The 20,155-nt window shown below is 34.6% G+C and overlaps 1 protein-coding gene across 10 annotated transcripts in view; it reads left to right on the top strand.

The window, feature by feature from the left end:
- Positions 1-20,155, top strand: part of ELP4 (elongator acetyltransferase complex subunit 4) — a 273,117-nt gene that overhangs the window by 82,155 nt on the left and 170,807 nt on the right. Inside the window, exon 10 of one of the 10 annotated variants that reach the window (XM_084521279.1) lies at positions 10,063-10,538. The exons of the other annotated variants lie outside the window; for them this stretch is intronic. Within the exon in view, the coding sequence (XP_084377405.1) occupies positions 10,063-10,242 (180 nt within the window). The 3' untranslated portion in view covers positions 10,243-10,538. Of the gene's footprint in view, positions 1-10,062; positions 10,539-20,155 lie in introns of those variants that run through there. 10 annotated transcript variants of the gene reach the window in all.

Raw genomic sequence — 20,155 nt, 5'->3', positions numbered from 1 at the left:
ATACTTCACTTCTTAACAATGGAAGCATTAAATGTATGGATTGAGGAGAAAAGTTACTAGTAAGAACATCCTAAGAGAAGAATATTCGCTTTCTTCTGAATTGTTGATGCTATTTAACTTTTAGGAAAGGAGTTGCCACAATCTGAGTTTGCAGTGTCCAAGCATTAGAGTTATACTATTAGCAGTTACATACAAAAACAGATAATTGAAGTAGTATGTATTAACATAGCCAGTATTAGAAAGTCATGGATCTATTAAGGGCTTTTTGATACTTCTTCCACCTCTTGTTTCAGTTCCTTGGTTTGACTAGCAGTGTGAGGTGCTGAGTTATGTGCAGGAATATTGCAGCTATCCTGACTGTTAATGTAAGTTTGATTGAATACTTGTGTGATTTCAAAGTATGGTTTTCATGAAGAAAGTTTTCAGAAACACACAACCAATGTCATCTAGATCTACATGTCCTGCTAGCTGTAACATAAATGAGTCGTAAAAGCAAGTAACAAGGAAAAGAAATGTAATTGATTTGCTTCTTGATTGGACTATAAATAATACTTGCAGTGTATGATTTCAGAGCCCCGTGGAGAAAATTATGTAAAAACTAGTAGGAGTATCAGACTTAGCCCTAAAGAATTCCAGTGATGTTTACTGATGCCTATACCAAATTGCAGAGGATAGCATTGTCAGGCTGAAGTGGACATGGACATGGACATGGACATGGACTCCACGGTATCCCAATTTAACCTTGTGAATTAGCCTTCTCTTCTGGATTTCTCTCTTTAGAGGAGATACATTTTGACTGTAGGCAGTTGCCATGTAGTCATTCACTCTCATCAGTAGTCTTTGTGGGTGCTTCCATGCTCAGCCTTGTCTGAAACTCACAGGATGCCAAAAAGTTGTCCAGAGTGTGAATCAGTTGTCACTGCATGATGTGATGCAGTGGGTGGGAGCAAATAGGTCACTCCAAGTCCTATTGGGCGCAAAGGTTTCTATGATCCATATGAGTTTTTCCTCAAATCATATAGAGTGAGGGGAAACAAAGAGTAGGAGATTAAAGGGTTCTGAGATGGCAAAGCTAAATAGAAATCCTGGAATCATTCTTGCTACAATATGGAAGAAAAGAGAAAGGGAAAAAACAAGAGGTTCAGTGATACATGCTTAAGATGTGGGGACAGAAGATAACACTACACACAGAAACTGAGGACATAGGGAATGACCAACTCGAGGGTTCAATTAAGATGATCACCTATATAAAAAGTTTTCAGTTCAGTCTTTTTGAACTGTGTCAAGAACAGGTTATGAGTCACCTTTGACTAGCAGGAAAGTAGTGATGATAATTCCCTGAAGACAAGGTGTGTTGTGTTTTTAACCACAATACCGTACAGCCGTAATATTTGAGAACAGTTATTGCATTCAGATGTCTGGGTTTGTCTCGTAGGTTTGTCTAGATTTGTCAGATCTTTAGAAAAACTAAAGTGCTGTCTCAATGGTTTTAAATTAATTTGTTCTTGCAACTGGGATTTAACAGTTCCTTTGAAGCAATTATTATTTTAGTACAAGTGTATATGAGAAGCTACCTGTCAATGAGTACTTGGGGAATCCTCAGTATGCAGATCACTGACCTGATAAACTGTAACAGCTCCAAGGGAGTTGTTATGGTCTGTCGCGTCAATGAGTATTTAGGGACTCTTTAATATGTGGATTATTAGGACAGTAAAAACGGCTGCAGCCCATTGTGTCAGTGCAGCTGTTCCACATGAGCCTGAAGATACCACACAGCCTTACAGAAAGCTGTAGAAAAGTGGTTGAATAAGCTCATGCAGTAGTCATGACTTTACATTTAAAAAGTGTTCTATTTTAACATTTTCCCAAAATAAGAAGTTTAGGCGTTGATCCACATACAAAACTCACTAACTTTGTCAATTTTTCAATTCCACATTCAGTGAACAAAAAATTCTGATGTTGAATACTGTACTGGTTCCTTCCCTACTCTCTACAATATAGGAAGTTAACAACAACAACAAAAAAAAGTTAGAGAAATCCTTTTATTTAGCAACGTCTATCCAAATAATAGACCAGGAAAGAGTTGTAACATAAATATTTTGAAAAGCATTGTAAGATAAAGCAAATTTGCTAGCTAACATGGTCAAGTCCATATATGAAGTTGGATTCTTTGTATTGATCTTGTGAGTATCAGAGACATGATTTAGATTTCAGCTGATATTTTTTCTTTTAGTTTTCTTCTGTAATTGGAGAAAGATCAATGACTTCCTTAAAATAAGATTCTGGGTCATACTGGAATGTGTAAAAGTGGTGTTACCTAGAACTTTATAGCCTGCTATTAAAATGCAAAGTTTGGAGACTTTAGAGTATGAGAAATCTTGACAGGAGAATACTCATGCTATTCACAAAATCTTGCTTTATAGTCTCGTATGCAGCTTCAGCCTATATACATCCTCATCCAGTCAGATCACCAAAATTTATTTGCTTGAACCATTCTTATAGGCTGTGCTTGCTACTGTAGTTAACGATGATTTTCCTTTTTCTTTGGAGCAGTGTTGGAACAGCTGGTTTCAGACACAGTTCAAGATGTTGGGACGTGGTGTATTTTATACTGTAGAGCAGTTGTTTAGCTTTTGTCGATTAAGAACTGTCTGACACAAATTCCTTCGTCCAGAGAGGCCAAAAAGTGTAGATTTGGTTTTGAGTGCTGCACCAAGGGAAGTGTCAGACTCCTTGTCAGGACTTAAGAGGATGAATATTCTAGTTTTATACCACTCAGTGTTGTAAATTCCAGTAAGCAGAATCTGCTTTAGCAGTTTTAGTGTTTTAATGCAACATTGCTCATTTTTGTTACTGTTTTCTGTCCATAAGAAGAAATATATAATAACATAACGTAGATGCCAAAACTGCATGTAATGAATACTATTAAAGCAGAATGTATGGACAAAATTTTTCATGTTTGAAGAGTTATTGCAAATTTTGCCTATTTTTTTTTTTCTAGATAATTAATATGAGAAAACACCTAGTACTGAACGTAAGGGGAAAACTGTTTTTAAATGGTGCTTACATCTAAAGGGATGTTGTATAGATGAAGCATGAAATTGTAGGTTTCGATGTCAGAATTTTAAACATGATTTTTCCATTTGTCAAAACCTAAAATAAAAATACAGTTTCCAAGTACATGTCCTAAAACTGCTGAAAAGCTGTCTGCCTTGTATTGGTCCCTTTACTGCTCTGTATCTGTCACAGGGGAGGGTGTGGAAACATGAGGAATACACACTCATACTCGTACTGTTAGAAGAAACCCACTATGAACATCCTCAAGGAGTCTGTAAATCTTTCCCCAGTGTTCAAAATACATCTTAACTTTAATGTTTAAGTGGACAAGGGAGAGAGAGAGAGAAAAGTAGTGCGTGTCACTTAGAATTTTACTTTTAAAACAAAATCCAATCCCATCTCTCATTTTACCATCCTTTGTACAGCCATCCAGAATAGTCTATTGTCCACTAAAATTTAAGACTGAAGTGATTATGCAACTGCAGGTTTTGTTTTAGATCTGAGAACAGTGGCTAGATTTGTGAGTTTTTTTTTGTTTGTTTTTGTTTTTGTTTTTTCTAGTTTACTGATAAGATAAATTTGAATTTTGCCTTTTCTGAATTCAGATTTGAGGAAACTGAAGATGTAGTGGTAGCATTTTAAGTACTGAGTGCCAATTTCTGCCTCTTAAACTGAGGCAAGCTGTGAAAAGGAGATCGCTTTGGAGAATTTGTCAGTGTAAGTTTACACATTTGATACATACTGAGCTTCTCAAGGTTTCTGAAATTACATTTCTTACTTGAAAAAATATCCTGTTATAGCTATCACTAATATTCTTAGAAAAATATCATATTGTACATGATCATATTATCAGCAATGCCAAATCAAAAAATACATATAAAGTAAGAACAATAAAATACATGTATTAATAAAACGAGCAAGTCAATCTGTGTTAGGATTACATGAAATGATCACATTGAGCAAACTATCAGGTTAACAAATAAACAGGTTGTATAAAATATTAAAAGATGATGATATGTTTAATTTAAGAATTCCAGCTTCACAACTTTTTCAGAGTCAGTTTATGATTGGAAGTTTGTAATGGACTTGATATTTAAATAAAACTGAGTAATACCTGTATTGTTATCTCAGTGCTGTTACAAAAATTAGTTAGGATAGGTTAATTGATAATCACAGTGAAATTCATACAAAATTATGTTTCTAAAATGTACATTAGGCATGCATCCTCTTCTTGCAGAGGTACAAAATTATAAATTGGAATAAATGCGGTCATGGCTTCGCTTTGTTCTTCAGTTTTTATGGGGGAAACATCTATGTGCTCCCTGTGTTTGGAAGAAGCACTCGCTGAAGAAATTGTGGAGGATTTTGAATGATGGCTTTCATGTGTTGAAGCAGACTGCTTCTATAAACATGGCACAGAAGGTTGGTTTATGGTTTTACTCAGATCTTTTTATAATCAAAATACAGAGTAAAACCAGATACATATTTTGTAATAGCAGTGAAAACAGCAACTGTTTCAGGAGATACATGCAAGTTATTTTTGTCAATATTATACTACATATGAATAATTCATTACTGAAATACTGCTATTATTTATAAATAAATAGCCATCTGCAGTGTCATACTTGATATTCCGTAATCCTACAAATACTGACACCAGTGAGAAATGTTTTGCATGTCACTAGCTCAGCAGAACTATTCTCTTGTTAAAAATACTGCTTCTAATTTAGAAAGCTTTTGGAGGCTGATCAACAACTTCTTCAGGTCTGACTTCAGCATATTTAGAATAAAAGTAACATCAGGTGGTTATATCTGTCAGGTGCCAATGATTGGTGTCACTTGTTCTACCTAAGAAACTAGAAAGAATGAGGAAATTTTCTATTACAGTAGGTGTTAAAACAGCATATTTACATTTGCAATCACTTCTGTTTTGATTTTCAGTCTTTGAGATGTTACAGTTCTTTGGGATTTTATCAAAATATTAGAGGTAAATTTTAATAAGAAGAGATATGATCAAAGTTTTACTGTGATTTTTTAAAAGTTCAAAGTAGTCAAGCAAAATTATCTATGGTATGAGGGTTCTAGAAGAACCTACTTATTTCATCAGTTTAATCTTACCAGCTATGGTCAGGTCACTTTCTTGTAAAATCAGGTGGTAAAATGCAAAACTGATCTAGCATTACATACCATTCCCTAAGATTTGTCAGCTAAGTCTTTCTGTTGACTCCAGCCAGTCTTTAAGAGCTGAAGGAATAGACAGTGACAGGTAAGTGTCAGCATAATTAGAGCTGCGTGGACCACAGTGATGGATTCTGGTTACCTAGCTGATTTTTACTGAAGCTGAATGGTGCACTGTCCCTAGCAAACAAGACTTGTTGCAGATGATGCTGTACGATGGCCATTCCCTGTCATGTTTAATGCCTTACGTAATTTAGCTTGCAAGTAACAAGGCCATGCCTAGGTATTTTTTTCCAATAGAAAAGGCAGAAATATCCTGGCCGTCTGCCATGGGAAATGCTGTTTTGATTCCCACTAGCACATTGAAGTCCAGCAGTATTGTATAGATGAGTATGGCCAGTTTTCAGTGAGAGCACTGATAAATTTTTTTGAGGTTGAAGTGACCATATTTTCCAGTGACTTTTCTCCTTAAATACAAATCACCTTGGTTACTTCTCTGTTGAACTTCTAATTAATCTGTACCCAGAGACTGGATCACATGTCACATGGGAATAGCCACTTGTAGAGACTGAGAAGTTACGGCTCTCTACACATTCATGATGTTGTGGCTATTAGGTTGTGTGGTGTCATGCCAATGCAGACCATCAACAACTCCACGTATTATCTTAAAGTCCAGGAAAGTTGCAGAACTTTATTTCACAAGCATCAGGACTAGCATTTTAAAAGAAGGAAGAAACATTCAGTAGTAAGGGAGTACATCTTATACGGGCATGGACTTTATTTTACCCTCTCTTTCCTTACACTTCATGTAAACTGAGTAATGTTTTCAACTTCTGATGCCAGTGATGAAATGGTCATTTTGCAATTTGGTCATTGCAAATTTCAAAACAAGACTAGATCAGATCTAGTGCACTTGAATAGTGTCAGTTACTACTGAAAGATCTCTTTACTGCCTGTTCCAGATACCTACTTTGCCTCAATACATTTACTATTACAGAATCACAACTAAAATCAGTATAACTACTCCTCTGACTGTTTTGGATCATATGTGTGCAAGCTACATGGGCTATATTTGATAGTATCCGTAAAGTGTTTGTCTGTAGCAGAATTCAGAAATGCGTGTGTAAGCCCTGCTTTCTCTGAACACTGCACACACATTCACAGAAGAGGATGTGTGTATCCTTTCCATATTTATTATACACAGCATAGCTGAGACAGTTCCTTCTGTAAATATCTTCTGCGTTAACCTGCTTTCTTTTGGTGGCAATTTTTTTAATCACCTCAGAGGTTTGTGACAGGCTGTCATTGACTGTGTGAGGATATGGTATGAGCGTAGGAGCTCATAGGACTGCACAGATCTATCTACAAGAAGCAGAGCTTGCTCTACTGGAACACAGGTGATTTCAATTATATCCCTCTGTATGAACACCATTCCTGAGACTAACTGAGCTGTCATCTGCAACTGCACGCACATTTCCACCATATTTACAATGATTTAAATCTCCTTCTCTTCTTTGGGAAGGCATACTTCGTTCTTTATTCAACAAGAGACCCATGGACCCTTCCCTAAATTAATGATGCTTTCTGAGAAATACTGCTCAAAGGACCAATAGTATGAATGTTCATGGGGACAGGAATTCAAAGGAATTGTTTCTCCAGATTTATTGTCAAATATACATTCACATTTTCAGGAATACTGGGATTGAGGGAAGCTGAAAGGATAGAGTACCATTTTATGGCTCCTGGATGACATGCAGTGACAACAGCATTTGTATCTGTTGTTATGATTAAAGGTAAAGTAGCTGTAGATAACATTTGCCTATAGGTAGAGTGAAGTATGGTAGATAACACACCTTAATGAATAAACCATTACAGAACAGTTTATTAACAGAACCTCTCTTTGTTCTGTCTGCCAAACACCGTGCAACATAGCTTTTAAAAACATTGGGAGACATTTCTAGTGAGAAATGAAAACTGTTTAACAGATTATGAGCTAAATGATAAATTTGTCATCATCACACATACACTCAATACATATCCTATTCTGTACAACAGAAAAACTACTGTTTATGCAAATAAGGTGGAACAGCCTTTTACATGGGTTGAAGTTGCAGGTCAGAGGTCTTGGAGTCATTTGTGATTTCTTCTGTATGAAAGCCTTAACGTTTGAAATGAAGTCCAAATATGAACCTGTTATTTGATCACTGTTCTTCACCCACAAATGTTGCTCTAGTAAAGCAAGATGACAAAATACTCAAATAATGTGTATATTTCCAGATGCCTTCATTTCTGTTTATGTATGTACAAAAATATATTTGTGTAATGTGTAATAAGGGTTTTAATAAATGCTTGAAAATGGATTTCTTAATATGCTCATTATGTTTCTGAGCCTGCTAATTCTTTAAGGAAATGAAGAAAAAATAATGAAATGATGTTACACAGGTACTTAATTTTTTTTATCTCTGATACTACTCTGGTAATTAATGTCTGGTTTATGCAAACTAGACGATATCTCTTACTGGACACATTACTGTCAAGAAAATATTACTTGCCTTAATTATCAGTAATGAAGCAGGGATAAGCTGCTCACTTAGATATAATATATCTAATGACCTTTTCAGCTAGAGGTTGTGATGAAAGGTATCAGTTTCACAAATTATGCCTCATTCAGTTTCTGGCCTTTGTCTAGATTAATGTTTTGAGGATGAGTTTTAAAGTCAGACATAAATTGTGTTTGGTGTTTAAAATTGATTTAGTGTCTTGCTTTTAGTACATCATTTTCTCTCTTATAAATTACACCAAGCCTCATTTTTATCTTCATGTTTCATTATGAAAGTCAATAGTTAAGTCTAGTCTTGTCTTATTAAGTACTGCTGTATATTTTGAGAATAGTAACTGGCAGAGGAAAGCTTAAATTAGCATTGTAATATGAAGGTATATCAAGAATTTTAAAAAGCTTGTCTTCAGTTATGTTTATTTCTTAAAACTTTTTGATCAAAATTTTGTTTTCCTAATGTTTAATATATAATCCAATTTTTATATGTATATATTATATATATATCTCTTTGCTAACTATTGTTATTGCTAGTTATCATTAGGAATGAAATGGTTAAAGTTAACCACTTGCAACATTTTCCTTTATGTATTCTGTAATATCTGATATGATATAATCATCTGATACAAAATATTTGATTGTGTAACTGTGCTAGCCTGTGTGTACAGTGAATATTGGTATTCCTAGGAGATGTTTCTCCATGTCTTTAATGACTCAGGTCAAAATGAACTTCTACTGATGTTGTGTATTCAGTGAGCTGTTAGTCCCTGGTCTAGATGTGATTAGGATTTGGCTGATTCTTCAGTGACATCAAGAATGAATCTAATAGTCATCCAAGGATGACACAATGCAGTGAATTTTAGTAAATTCTAAGATTTCAATGCACATCCTTACCTTTTAGAAACTAAGTTATATTTTGTTCTCCTTTTATGACTAATTCTGTAGGAATTATTTCATATTGTGCTGCTTGTGCATCCCACATACTTGGTTTCTGCCATTTGGATGGAATTTAGGGAAAATTCCCTAATAAATGATCGGTTCAATCTCTGGTGATTATGAAAGGAAGATGTAGCATTGCCATGCATTAGACTTCGTGCTCCACGTTGTGTTTGATCCGTACTTAATAAGCAGTACGTCCATGGCTCAATTTAAGCAGTAAACATAAGGTTGATTAGTGTGACAGTTGGAAAGGGTGTTATTACCCACTGCCAGCTTTCGCTCTTGTTGCTGGCATTTTCATTGGCTCCGGTATGGACTGAGGTGACAGAGGCCACAGAGTAATGGCACCAGTCTCTTTAAATGCTGAAGATTTCTGGTTCCCTGGGAGGAGTTAAATTTTGGCCTTGGTGTTGAAGGATGTTGAGCCAACTGTGTCCTACAGGCCTCACGTTCTGCATGCAGCTTGCACTGCTTTCAGCCTGACTCTGGGTCCATAATACCACAAGGAAGTCAGAAAGCATTGGCTTTTATCAGGACTCTTTTCAGTTTGGCCCAACAGAAAAAAAATAAATAAATCCATTGGTAATGCAGGTGGTTGGTCAGAAGCACAGGGTGATTTCAGACAAATAAACACCATAGATCTCAGGCTCAGCTGGGAGGAGGGAGAGCAAAGCAAATCGTTCTTTAGAAAGCCTGGGAGAGAAATGTAACGGGTGTACTAGGAATTAATCAGCAGATCCCTACTCTACTTACCTCAACCAAAGAGAAGATGAAAGGCTGGGTGCAGAAGGAGGCAGCCCTGTTCTTACCATGAATGCATTTTTAAAATAGCTTCTTCCCCAACCTGGACAGAGTATAATTTCCTGCTCCTTTGCTACTGCTCTTCAGAGAAGAGTAGTCTTCTCCCAATCTGTATAGAGGATTCTTTTTTTCTTTCTTTCTTTGTTTTTCCCAGAAATCTGTAAAACATTTTGCATATTCTCAGTTTCTTGCACAAGGAGATACAAGGGTTTCAGAAGAATATGAGCATGCATGAAAATATGTATGAAGACACACCGATCACTGCTGCAAATTAAAGCCTAACTAATTGGTCACTATTTGGTGATGGGTAAAAAAAAGTCCATTAGACTGACCCCTTCCACTCCCTGAAAAACACTGGAGAACATTTTCCATTGGAATTTTTGGTTAACTGAACTACATTTTCCCTCTGATCAGTTACAGAACTTGGTACCATCTGCTGTTACTAATAATGTCTCTGTTTAAAAACAGTCAAAATACAGAGACCTAGTGGGTGAGTACTCACACTGTATTCTTTCCTTCTGCATGAATCACAGAAAATTCTTGTGGCTGCACCTGAAGGTCTTGAGTGGAAATGGCTCTTGGGCCTCCCTGCATGGAAGCTTGTCTACCACGTTGGCCTTTTAGCTAGACACAGGCACAAACTTCGTGAAAGCCTTTCTCTGAGAAACATTTGCTGTGTCTTGCTTCGGTCTTGGTTCACGTGCCAGCTATGAAAGGCAACTGCAGGCCAGGTCAGGGAAACACTGAAAACCGTCACTGTATTAAAAACTTGAAGGGACCTATGCTGCTCTTGTAGTTACACGAGGTAACTGTTGTAACCACTCCAGCTCCAGCAAAGTGGCTGGAGTGCAGGTTAAATAGCTGATGCCAATAACTAAATTAGATATTCTCAACAAAACCTGACTTTAAGATAAAAGTCACAGTGGTTCATTCTCAGCTGGCCTCAATCTACCCCCCTGCCTGTGCACCCAGAATTAACCACAGGACTCCTGCTGATGTTAAAGTTAATTTAAATGTAAATCTAGATTAATCCCAGATTTAATCCCATGTTCAAAATGTTGCACATTATATACGTTCTGCTTTTATAATGCCAACTGGAGACCTAGGTCTATAATCTTCCTCAAAAAAATACTTGCAGAAGTGGCAGACTATTTAATCGAAATCTGTGTGTAAAATATTCAGAATTTTACTGTTGATTATTAACTTTATGGGGCATTGTTTTAAGTGTAACTTTTAATTACTGTAAAGTGGAAACATCTGAGAAGTAATAGTAATAGTAATAGGGTGCACCCTGAGGAAGAAAACATAAAAATTAATTATAGCATGATAAAGGAACATGTAATAATAACACTGAAATTCTGGGAGTATTTTAACCTCTATAATATTATTTTGAAACCTTTTAAATGTGATTACTTAGTGATAAAAATGAAGGTTGTATCAAATGATTGCTTCATGAACCAAAGCTGCAGTCAGAGGTTACATTTACATGTAACCTATCAATAGAATTGAGATACCTGGAAAACAAAAATCAAAACATTTGAAAATCGTTTCAATATTAGTAGGTTTAATATAATATGGAAGTCCTTTGTCATTGTAGTTGAAAAGATGCACATACATTTCTAATTGTCTGCAATTTTCTGTTCTCTGATTCTTACTTATGCTAATATGTTTCTAACTATCTTCAAAATGTTTTAAACATTATTATTGAAGTGATCAAAATATATCCAAAGGTTAGATGCTTTTTGAAGTGTAAAATAAACTGTATCATGAAATGCATTACAATTTTAATTTCATGATTACTTCACAATAGTAAGATAGAAAGATTTTGGAATGTTGAATTTCACCAGATACCTTTATTGGATTTAAACCTTTTTTTTTTTAATAGTGTTCTCATTATAAGCTCTGAGTCTATAGGACTCAGAGCATTGTAGATGAACCATAATATTCACTGTTAGGCAATGATGGATTAGTTTTCACTGTTTTTCAGTTTACAGGCATATGTTGAGAGAATATCTTTTTTATTATAAATGCAATATGAGGACTGAATATATATTTAAACATTTTTTCCAAATTGTTAGGAAATGATTACAGAGCATGCATTATCTGCTGAAGAATTATGAACTCAATTAATTATAGTTTTTGTTTTTTTTTAAGTAGTGAAAGATCATGAAAACAAATTAGTGTCCATTGAAAAGGGTGAGGATCTATGTCCCAGTGAGTTACATATTTGTGTACTAATAATCTTTAAATTTACATTGGAAACATTAATTGATTTTTCCAGTTTTAAGACTTCTTATGTGGGTAGGCAAACATGGAAAGGAGGTACGCCTGAACTTATTTACTTTAATTAGAGCTTAGCATGCTTTTAATGTAGCTTAGCTTTTCTACTTGTTCATATATAGCAGGACAGTAGGAACTCCTACCTTGACTTCTAGTAGGAGCCACTAGCCAGTAAGGTCTGCAGTATCTTAACCTCCATGAGAAGTCTTGCTATAGCTCTTCTAGGAGATTTTGGGTGCTGATCTGTACCATTTAAAATCTTCAGGGATCAAGACTGGATGCAAACTAAAGGACCATCCTAAAGAGTATCAAGTTTTTCACAAATACCCTGTTGGCCTCCAGAAGGTCTGAAATCATTAGTGTGGTAAAGAAGTCTCCTCCAAAATTTCCTTTAAAACAAATAATTATTGACTGTGTAGAAAACATACTGATAAAGAGATAGCTTTTACTGTGGAGGTACTCAGAGATACATAGGCATGTTTAAAAAGAAAAACAAAAACGTTTTGGTACTTGGCTTCAGTACCAAAAATACTCCAATGTAAATGAGAAACAAAGAAGTAGAAGTAGAGTAGGTAGAGAGCAGCAGTCATATATCAATGTTTTTATGTTTCCCTCGAGTGTATTTGTAACAGTATTGTTAAAAAGGGAAAGATGTGTTAAAGAAAATAAGGAATTATGATTGTGAAATTCAGTTTTACAAATTTTCTGGTATCATAATCATAGATAGAAACAAAAGATCTACTTGTTTCTATATCACTATGAAAAAAGGCTGGCAATAATGAATCATGAAATTGCCAAATACATTTAAGATGAAATTTTAAAAGACGGTTAAATAAAGGAAACGGTTTCAATAAGGATTTCATTTTGGAAAAGGAATGATAAAAATAAGCTGGCATTTGACTGTATATTCAGGTTGATGTCAGGGTCCATGAAGCATTGCGATAATACAGTATTTGTAAAAACAACTTCAGTTTAGTTTCATGGTTGAAGTAGAATGTAGTGTTATTTTAAGGAAGGGAAAGATACTCCAAAGTTGATACTGAATGACAGAATACAGTACGTAATGTGTGTGGTACTAAGTGAAGTTAGTGAAAACTAATGTCTTTCAATAAAAAAATGGCCCGTTAATCTCAAAAAAGATATTGGAAACAGATCAGAACGATGCAGGTAAAGTCAGTTGTATGAATTAGTCTAAATTTGTAACAGAAGAAGATACTGATAATTTTTTAGTTGTTTTTCTATTTCTAATAATGTTCTATGTCATATTATCTGTTTTGTTATAAACTTTAAATATTAACAAATATTGGGAGAAGAGACTGGTCTCATTTCTTTTGTAGGGGGTGGTATTTCTCCCCAGTTCAAAAAGGGAATCAAAAAATTCCTCAAACACCAGATAAAATCTCCTTTACCTTTCAAGGTCCATTAAACTTTTTTTTTTTTTTTTTAATTATTTTCCTCTTGCAGAAATTAAGTATGTGTGTAAGTATGAGCAGAACAGAATGTCTGTTCCTCTCTTAGCCATAAGGATCAGTAAAAGCCAAGTTTCTCAATAGATCTTGGAAATGTAATATGTTCCTCGTTGTTCAGGAGGAGGAATAATCTTTATAATCTTTGTTCTAACGTCCCTGTTTCTTCAAGCATATCTTTTCAATGCTTAGTGATGAATAAATTTGATCTGTAATCACAGGGAAGCCACGAATACGTAGCTCGAACCAGTAAAAAAAGAAAAAAAAAGTCCAAACTATGCATTCTTTGACCTTACATTCCACATTCTGAGGGCCTGCATTTGAAAGGAAGTTACGTGCAGGTGAGCAGAAGCTTGCTTTTACTGAAGCAAGTACAGCAAGTTTACCTCTCCTGTTACTTGCCACAGATAGTGTTGGACCTGGTGCGTCTGTAGAGGAAAACTGGTCCTTTCCATTTCCCAGATGAATGCTGTGTGAATATGCATCAGCATATTGGGGATTTGAACATTGTACAAATACGATTATCCGTCTCAGGATGTGAGTCTTTCTGGCTGGTGCCATTTAAGCCATGAGGGGGCAAACGGAATATGTTGTTTCAGTAATTTCTACCTAGATTCCCAAGCTGATGGAAGATTCCAAGTTGGGGAGGTTTATTCATTTTTTTGTCTTATTAGAACATACGTGAAAGTACACACAGCATTACAGAGTTCAAAGGAAGAGCAATATGTAATGAAAGACATTTCATCCTAATTCAGTACTCTTTATGGAAGTGTCTGTGGGACTGAACGTTGTATAGCATGTAGCAATAAATGATCTTGCCCCAAAGACATTTCCATTTAGAATAGGTATAGAGCTGAGAGAGAGATGTCGTACAAATGTGGAGACACAAAGTAGTACTGAGAATTCCAGAGTTAGTTTTTATAGAGCTAGGAACTAAACCAGGAGCTTCTCCAGTCGTGTCTAATTTTCTTCGTAGGAAGAAAAAATGCATTTACTTCTTGCTGCAGTCTCATATAGTAAAAGTTGCCTAGCAGCAGTTATATTGGCATCAAATAGCAGCAGCATATTGACATCAAACCTCTTGGAATTATGGATGAGACAAAAACCTGATATTTAATCTGAACTAGTAATCCATGATTTCATGAGTCAAGAAGTTCCTCTAAAAGCATGTGTATGTTCCCTAGCAGGACTCATCCTCTAGAACTAGCATCTAAAATATTTCAGTTTGGCCTCAATTGAGAGGTATTTGTACATGAGCTACAAAATTGTCTTATTTGACTTTTTTTTCCTTATGTGTTATATGAACAACATGTAGAAATATCAGTGGAACTGCAGTGTTAATAGAAATATTCCCAAGTACTTTTCCCCCCAATATTACACTGTATTAGTTGAAACCTAAAATGAAAGTGTGCTTCATTGGTGCCATACTAATGCCTTTATGAGTACATATACTTAAAATATATATATGTCAGAAAGGGTATTGGTTAAATATTTTAAATAAGTCTTTATGGTATCATTTGAGCAATGTCAAATACAATTTTTATTTTGAAAGATTTTGTTGGAATTTAGTCTTTGAAAATATTAATAACAGCTTACAGCAGGTAGGCTATAAAATAACACTGTATGCTGTCTATTTAGTTTCTGGTTGAAAAAGCACAGCAGTACTTTAGTTCATTACCTTTGAAAAAAACAGTAACAAGATAATACAGCTGCCTCTGATTAAGATGTAAATTCTTTCTAATTAGAATGTAAATTCTTACATTTAAATGAAGACATCAATTGTCAGGATGCCATATGATATCTTATTCCACCTTGCCTGAATGAAGCCCTCACTGTTCATCTATGGCACTAAAATAGTTTTGCAATCCCTTTGTTCTCTGATTCTTGTAATATTCTCTCTTCATGTTCCCTTTACACATTGCTTTTGTTTGTTTTCCCCCTGCATCTGATATTGTTGTGTCTTGGGATTTTGCAGAAATTTGGAATGAAAATTGAGTTCAGTCAGTGCCAGTATTTGCTTGTGCCTCAATTACTTCTGCTGAATTTTCCTCAATGCAAATCAGGCAGGTTGCATAAAGTGGTGCATGTATTTGAAATAATTAATTTTCCGTAAAATGATGGATCAAGTCCAATCAACCTTCATGAAATCTAAATAAAAGAATAGAGAATTAGAAATTAATTAACATTTTGTGTTGCTAGTACTTTATTATGCAGTCTAAACTATAAATAATAAGTTGGTTTTTTGATCATAACTTTTTATTATGAACTGTTGATGATAACCTTTGACATAATCATCTTGTTAAAATATATCAGTATAAGTATACTAACATAAATTTAATGTCACAAAAGGCATTGTAAATTAATAACATATCTTAAAGTAGAAAATTACAAGGTACAGAGAGTTTAAGAATTGACCCATTAATTATTTTTGCATGTAAAACTCCTCTCAAAGTTAAAGCAATAAGTATTTACCAGTTAATTTTAAAAGTGTATAATTCTGTTGTTGAATTAAATCAGACCATAATAAGTAATCATGTTACCTGAGAACAACCTATCGTTGGATTTTATTTCTTTTTTTTGGAAACCTGTTTTTAATCAAATATCTATGTAGGAAAGGTTTATGTTCTTCTTACTGACATACAGCTTCTGTTGCTACTCAAAATCATTCTTCTTTTCCCCACCTATGAGCTGTATTAATTTTTAGTAAGTATCTTCTACAGAGTGCTTCCTGCTAATAAAATTAGGTTCATATCAAATTTGGTCACAGGCAGTGAAATTTTTGGTAAAATGACACTGATCTTAATATAAATGGCAAAAGATATTTTGAGCTAGAACAGATATAAATTCAATGGATGTGTTGCATAAATATTATTCATAATAACTTTATGTACAGAAACGTATAATTATGAACAAGTTTTCAGTAATAATAGCAGTTTGTATAATGACTCCAGTTAGACTAATATGTCTGTATGTACTTAATTACTTAGATCTATAAAAACGTATTTAGATTTACTTAAAATATTAAACCTAATGATCGAGAAAAGTTCAGTGCAGTTTTAAAAAGTTAGAAAATATTCCTGTAATAATAGTTGGTTAACAATGGTATTAGCATCATTTATAGGTTAAGGGTGCTTGCTATAATATCTTTCATTAAGAGTATTGAACTACTTTTCCCAAACTGAATTGTAGCAGGTGTTGCTTTAGTAACAAACACAAAGACTGAGCTTGTTAGTTAGCAGTCATAAAAGAGTCTCTAATGTTGTGTTTTTTTTTTTAAGTTGTCACAAGCAGAAAAGCGTAATACATAGGTAAAACATGACTTAGTGAATACAAATATTTTATTTATTTTTCTCCCTTCAATATAAAAATCTTATATGAGATACAGTTATAATACACTTATAACAATCTCATCAAAATATAAAATTAAATACTGTCATTCAAATTTATTCTACTCAGAAACTATAAAAATGACTATAACTTGTAGGTCCAAATAAGCCACTTATTTTGCAATTCTCAGAGGTAGTACACACACAAAAAAAAAATCCCGTGAAACCTCCAGTCTTGTAAATGGTTAATCAGTTTACATACAAGTAGCTTTGTGTTACTGAGCAACAAAACTGTGCATTAAATAATTTGCAGGATGATGATTTATATATATACATTTTTCGGTTCACAAGAATTAGGATATCTCGTGCATGATAATCTTCAGTACACTACTAATAAATTTCAGTATCTCAGGAGATTCTGACAGTTTTTACAAAAGAGGTGTTGAAACATTGAGTTTATAAGTAACATAAAAATAGGTTAGGTAATGTATTGTCCAGTGTCTGTCCTCAGTACTATCATTTAAGAGAAAAACGGTGTAATACAGAAGTATTTTATACGGAAAACTTACTCTGAAATTCAGTTTGTCATCCACATGCCTAGTTTAGAAGAGAATTGTAGTAAATGGGAATCTCTACTGTTATGACGCTATTTGTTTTGGGGTTGGTTTTAATATTCCTTTAAAGAAAACATTTACTTGGAGTAAATGCATTTAATTGAATGCATTTTGTTGAAGGAAAGAATATGGAATGGTCTTGAAGAAACTCGATGATTTCAGCCAGGGCTAATCAATACCAGCCAAGTGTTAAGAAATTACCTTGTGTTCAGTATGTGGTAGCGAAAACAGACTTGTTACTTTTTCTTTTAGGATGACTAAGTGTACAAATACAAAATGTGTGTGCACTTGGGTGCTACATTTATATTTGTACTATTCTAAACAGATAATAGATTGGTTTGGGGGTTTCATAATAATTAATCATTCTCTTAGTGGGCAAGGAGTAAATAACTGATTGGCTTGGTGTATATATTGAAAGCGGTAGGAAGTAAGGTATTTACATCTAATTGAAGTAACATCCAAGATACAGATGACACAGTAACAGAAATAAATCTCATATTTAAAATGAGCGTCATATGTACAGTAAGTCAGATTGCTTTCATATGTAAAATGGCTGTAGAAATTGAGCAGATTTTAGGTTCGGGGGGGATTTGTTAGAGAAATAGCAAATGGCATCATATAGCATCAAATGGCAATTCTCCCTCTGTTGCTTTCTTCCCAGAAAACATCTTGTGATGTGTCTAGGAGATAGAATTTTATAAACCACAGTCACAGTTGCTTTTTTAAATATAATTTTAGGTATTTTTCCAAATGAGAGGTGCAGACAGTAAAAAACAGTTGCAATAAACAGTCAAATTATGTACTTTCAGATTTCCTTTGACCTCGATCTAAAACATCTGACCTGTACTGAGCTCTGCTAATGCTTTGTTTCAGAATCCACACTAAGGTGCTGGAGGTTTACTTCTTTTTCTGCAACATAGTGATTTGTCCTATATCTCTTTTTCCTTGAGTCTGTATTCAAGGTGCCTTTATTGGCTTTTGCTTCATTTTCCATTTCATTTAGATATTTTTTTCTAGAGGAAAAAAAAAAAAAAAAAGTTGCCTCTCACTGTTCATTCTATTTATCAGCTTGACCAATGTGACATTCATCGTAGACATTGTAAATTACATCCCTACAGCTTTCCTTACAGTCCAAGTCTGCGTTTGTTCTTTTTCTGTGAAAGGAATCCCGGACTCTCCTGTTTCCTGCCAGATTCTACTGCCATACCAACAGGACGTTTAAAGTGTAAGCTTAATAAGTTTGTGGAAGTAATCTTATTTATGTCATCCTGCCATTAACTAATTTAGTTTTCACCTTCAGTAAGTTCTAGAATTGGTCTACTTTTTGTGGCTAGCCTATAGTCTCTATTTTTATGGTCTGCTATGTTACATTTTCTGGTGAATCGTATCTCAGCTGTAATTACAGTCTTCACTGAATACCTCAGTAGGATGTGTCAGCAGAGAAGGTGGATTTCATTCTGAGTCATACCAGGCTCCCATCTCACACTTTTTAACAGTGTCTTTCATGGACATATCTTTCTCAGTTCTGCCAAAAAATTTCGTCAGCTACTGTCTTGTCTTGCTTTAGATGTTTCCTCTTCATGTGATATTTTTAATGTTCTCGACACTGAGAGGGTGTCACTGAAGTAACAGCTGGGTAACTAAGTTTGATGTGGTCCCCTTGCAGAGGGATAGGATCTCTTCTTCCCTCCCCCCCCAAAAAAAAAAATATATATATATATTTTTAAGTGTATTACATCATTAGGGGCCAATGCTTGCACCTTGAAGGCCCTTTTCCAAAGACACATGTCTTCTACATGACTCAGCACCACCAAGATCAGCTTAGTCACATTTCAATGCTGCCTATATTAGACCTTTCTATATTGCTACAAAAGTCCTCCAAGCTGTTTTGACTGTATCTGCAAATCGGTTTTTCTTAGTAACAAAAGAGTTGTTTTGCCTCCTGGTGTTATTTCATCACTCCTTAAATTGATAAGGGAACTTTGTAGAGCAGAAGTGTCATTGCAATGAGTTTTTAAAACCCCTAAACTAACCTTTGGGTTGAATATCAGTCTACTTTCCTTTTTACAACAGAATTGATAGGTTCGGGGGAGGGGGGTTGTTCTGAATTCTGAAATATTTAAATACTTCACAAAACGATTTTACTTGTCTCCACCAAGAAACTGCAAGGCAAAATGCCAGAGTTTATTGTAGTAATCATTTGTCTCTACAGTTGGTGAGGAAACAAAGACATTCTGCCATATTAATGGGGAAACATCTGCCCTTCAAAAGAGAGAAGTCTGATTAAATAAAAGAGAATAACTTATACTGTCAGTATGAGAAAGAGTGTGGAATAATTAGTGAGAAATTATAGGTCAGGTGTAGGGTTTCTGTGACATTTTTGGTCCCTTTTATTAATCCTGCCAGTTTTTGCCAAATGTAGGCATAGATAAGAACTTCAGTGTAAACTCTTGGTTTTGCTAGACCTGTCATAGACATCTGAAAGATTCAAAAACTCTGTGATGAAAAAAATCACATACATCTTTATAGCACGATTCCCATTACAAAATGATGACTACCTTTTCTTCCTCCTCAGTCACAAGAAGAAAACCTTTTCCTTCACATATTGCATTATGCAAGACAGAATGAATTAAATTCATGTTTATGATAATTGTGTTATCCATTTTACTTAGTAGTAGAGAGGTGGTGGAAATAGAAACATGTTTTAAGAGGTTATGGTAGAGTAAATGAAAGCAGTGCTGAGTGTATGAATAAGTCATGGTAAACACAGTTAAGGCACTTATTTTGGACTTAGGTAGCCTTAATTTGCCTAATATGAACATTAGGTTTGGCTTTTGCATATATAATGCCCAGAATGTGTTGTCAAAAAGACATCTTCTGAATAAATGTGCTGAAATTACTGATACAAGGACTCAACACATTTTAAAATATGGTTTAAAA

Source organism: Aythya ferina, assembly GCF_964211825.1.
Source record: "Aythya ferina genome assembly, chromosome: 5".
NCBI lineage: Eukaryota > Metazoa > Chordata > Aves > Anseriformes > Anatidae > Aythya > Aythya ferina.
The sequence above is the reverse complement of the archived record's forward strand: the minus strand, read 5'-3'. Positions and strand labels throughout refer to the sequence as shown.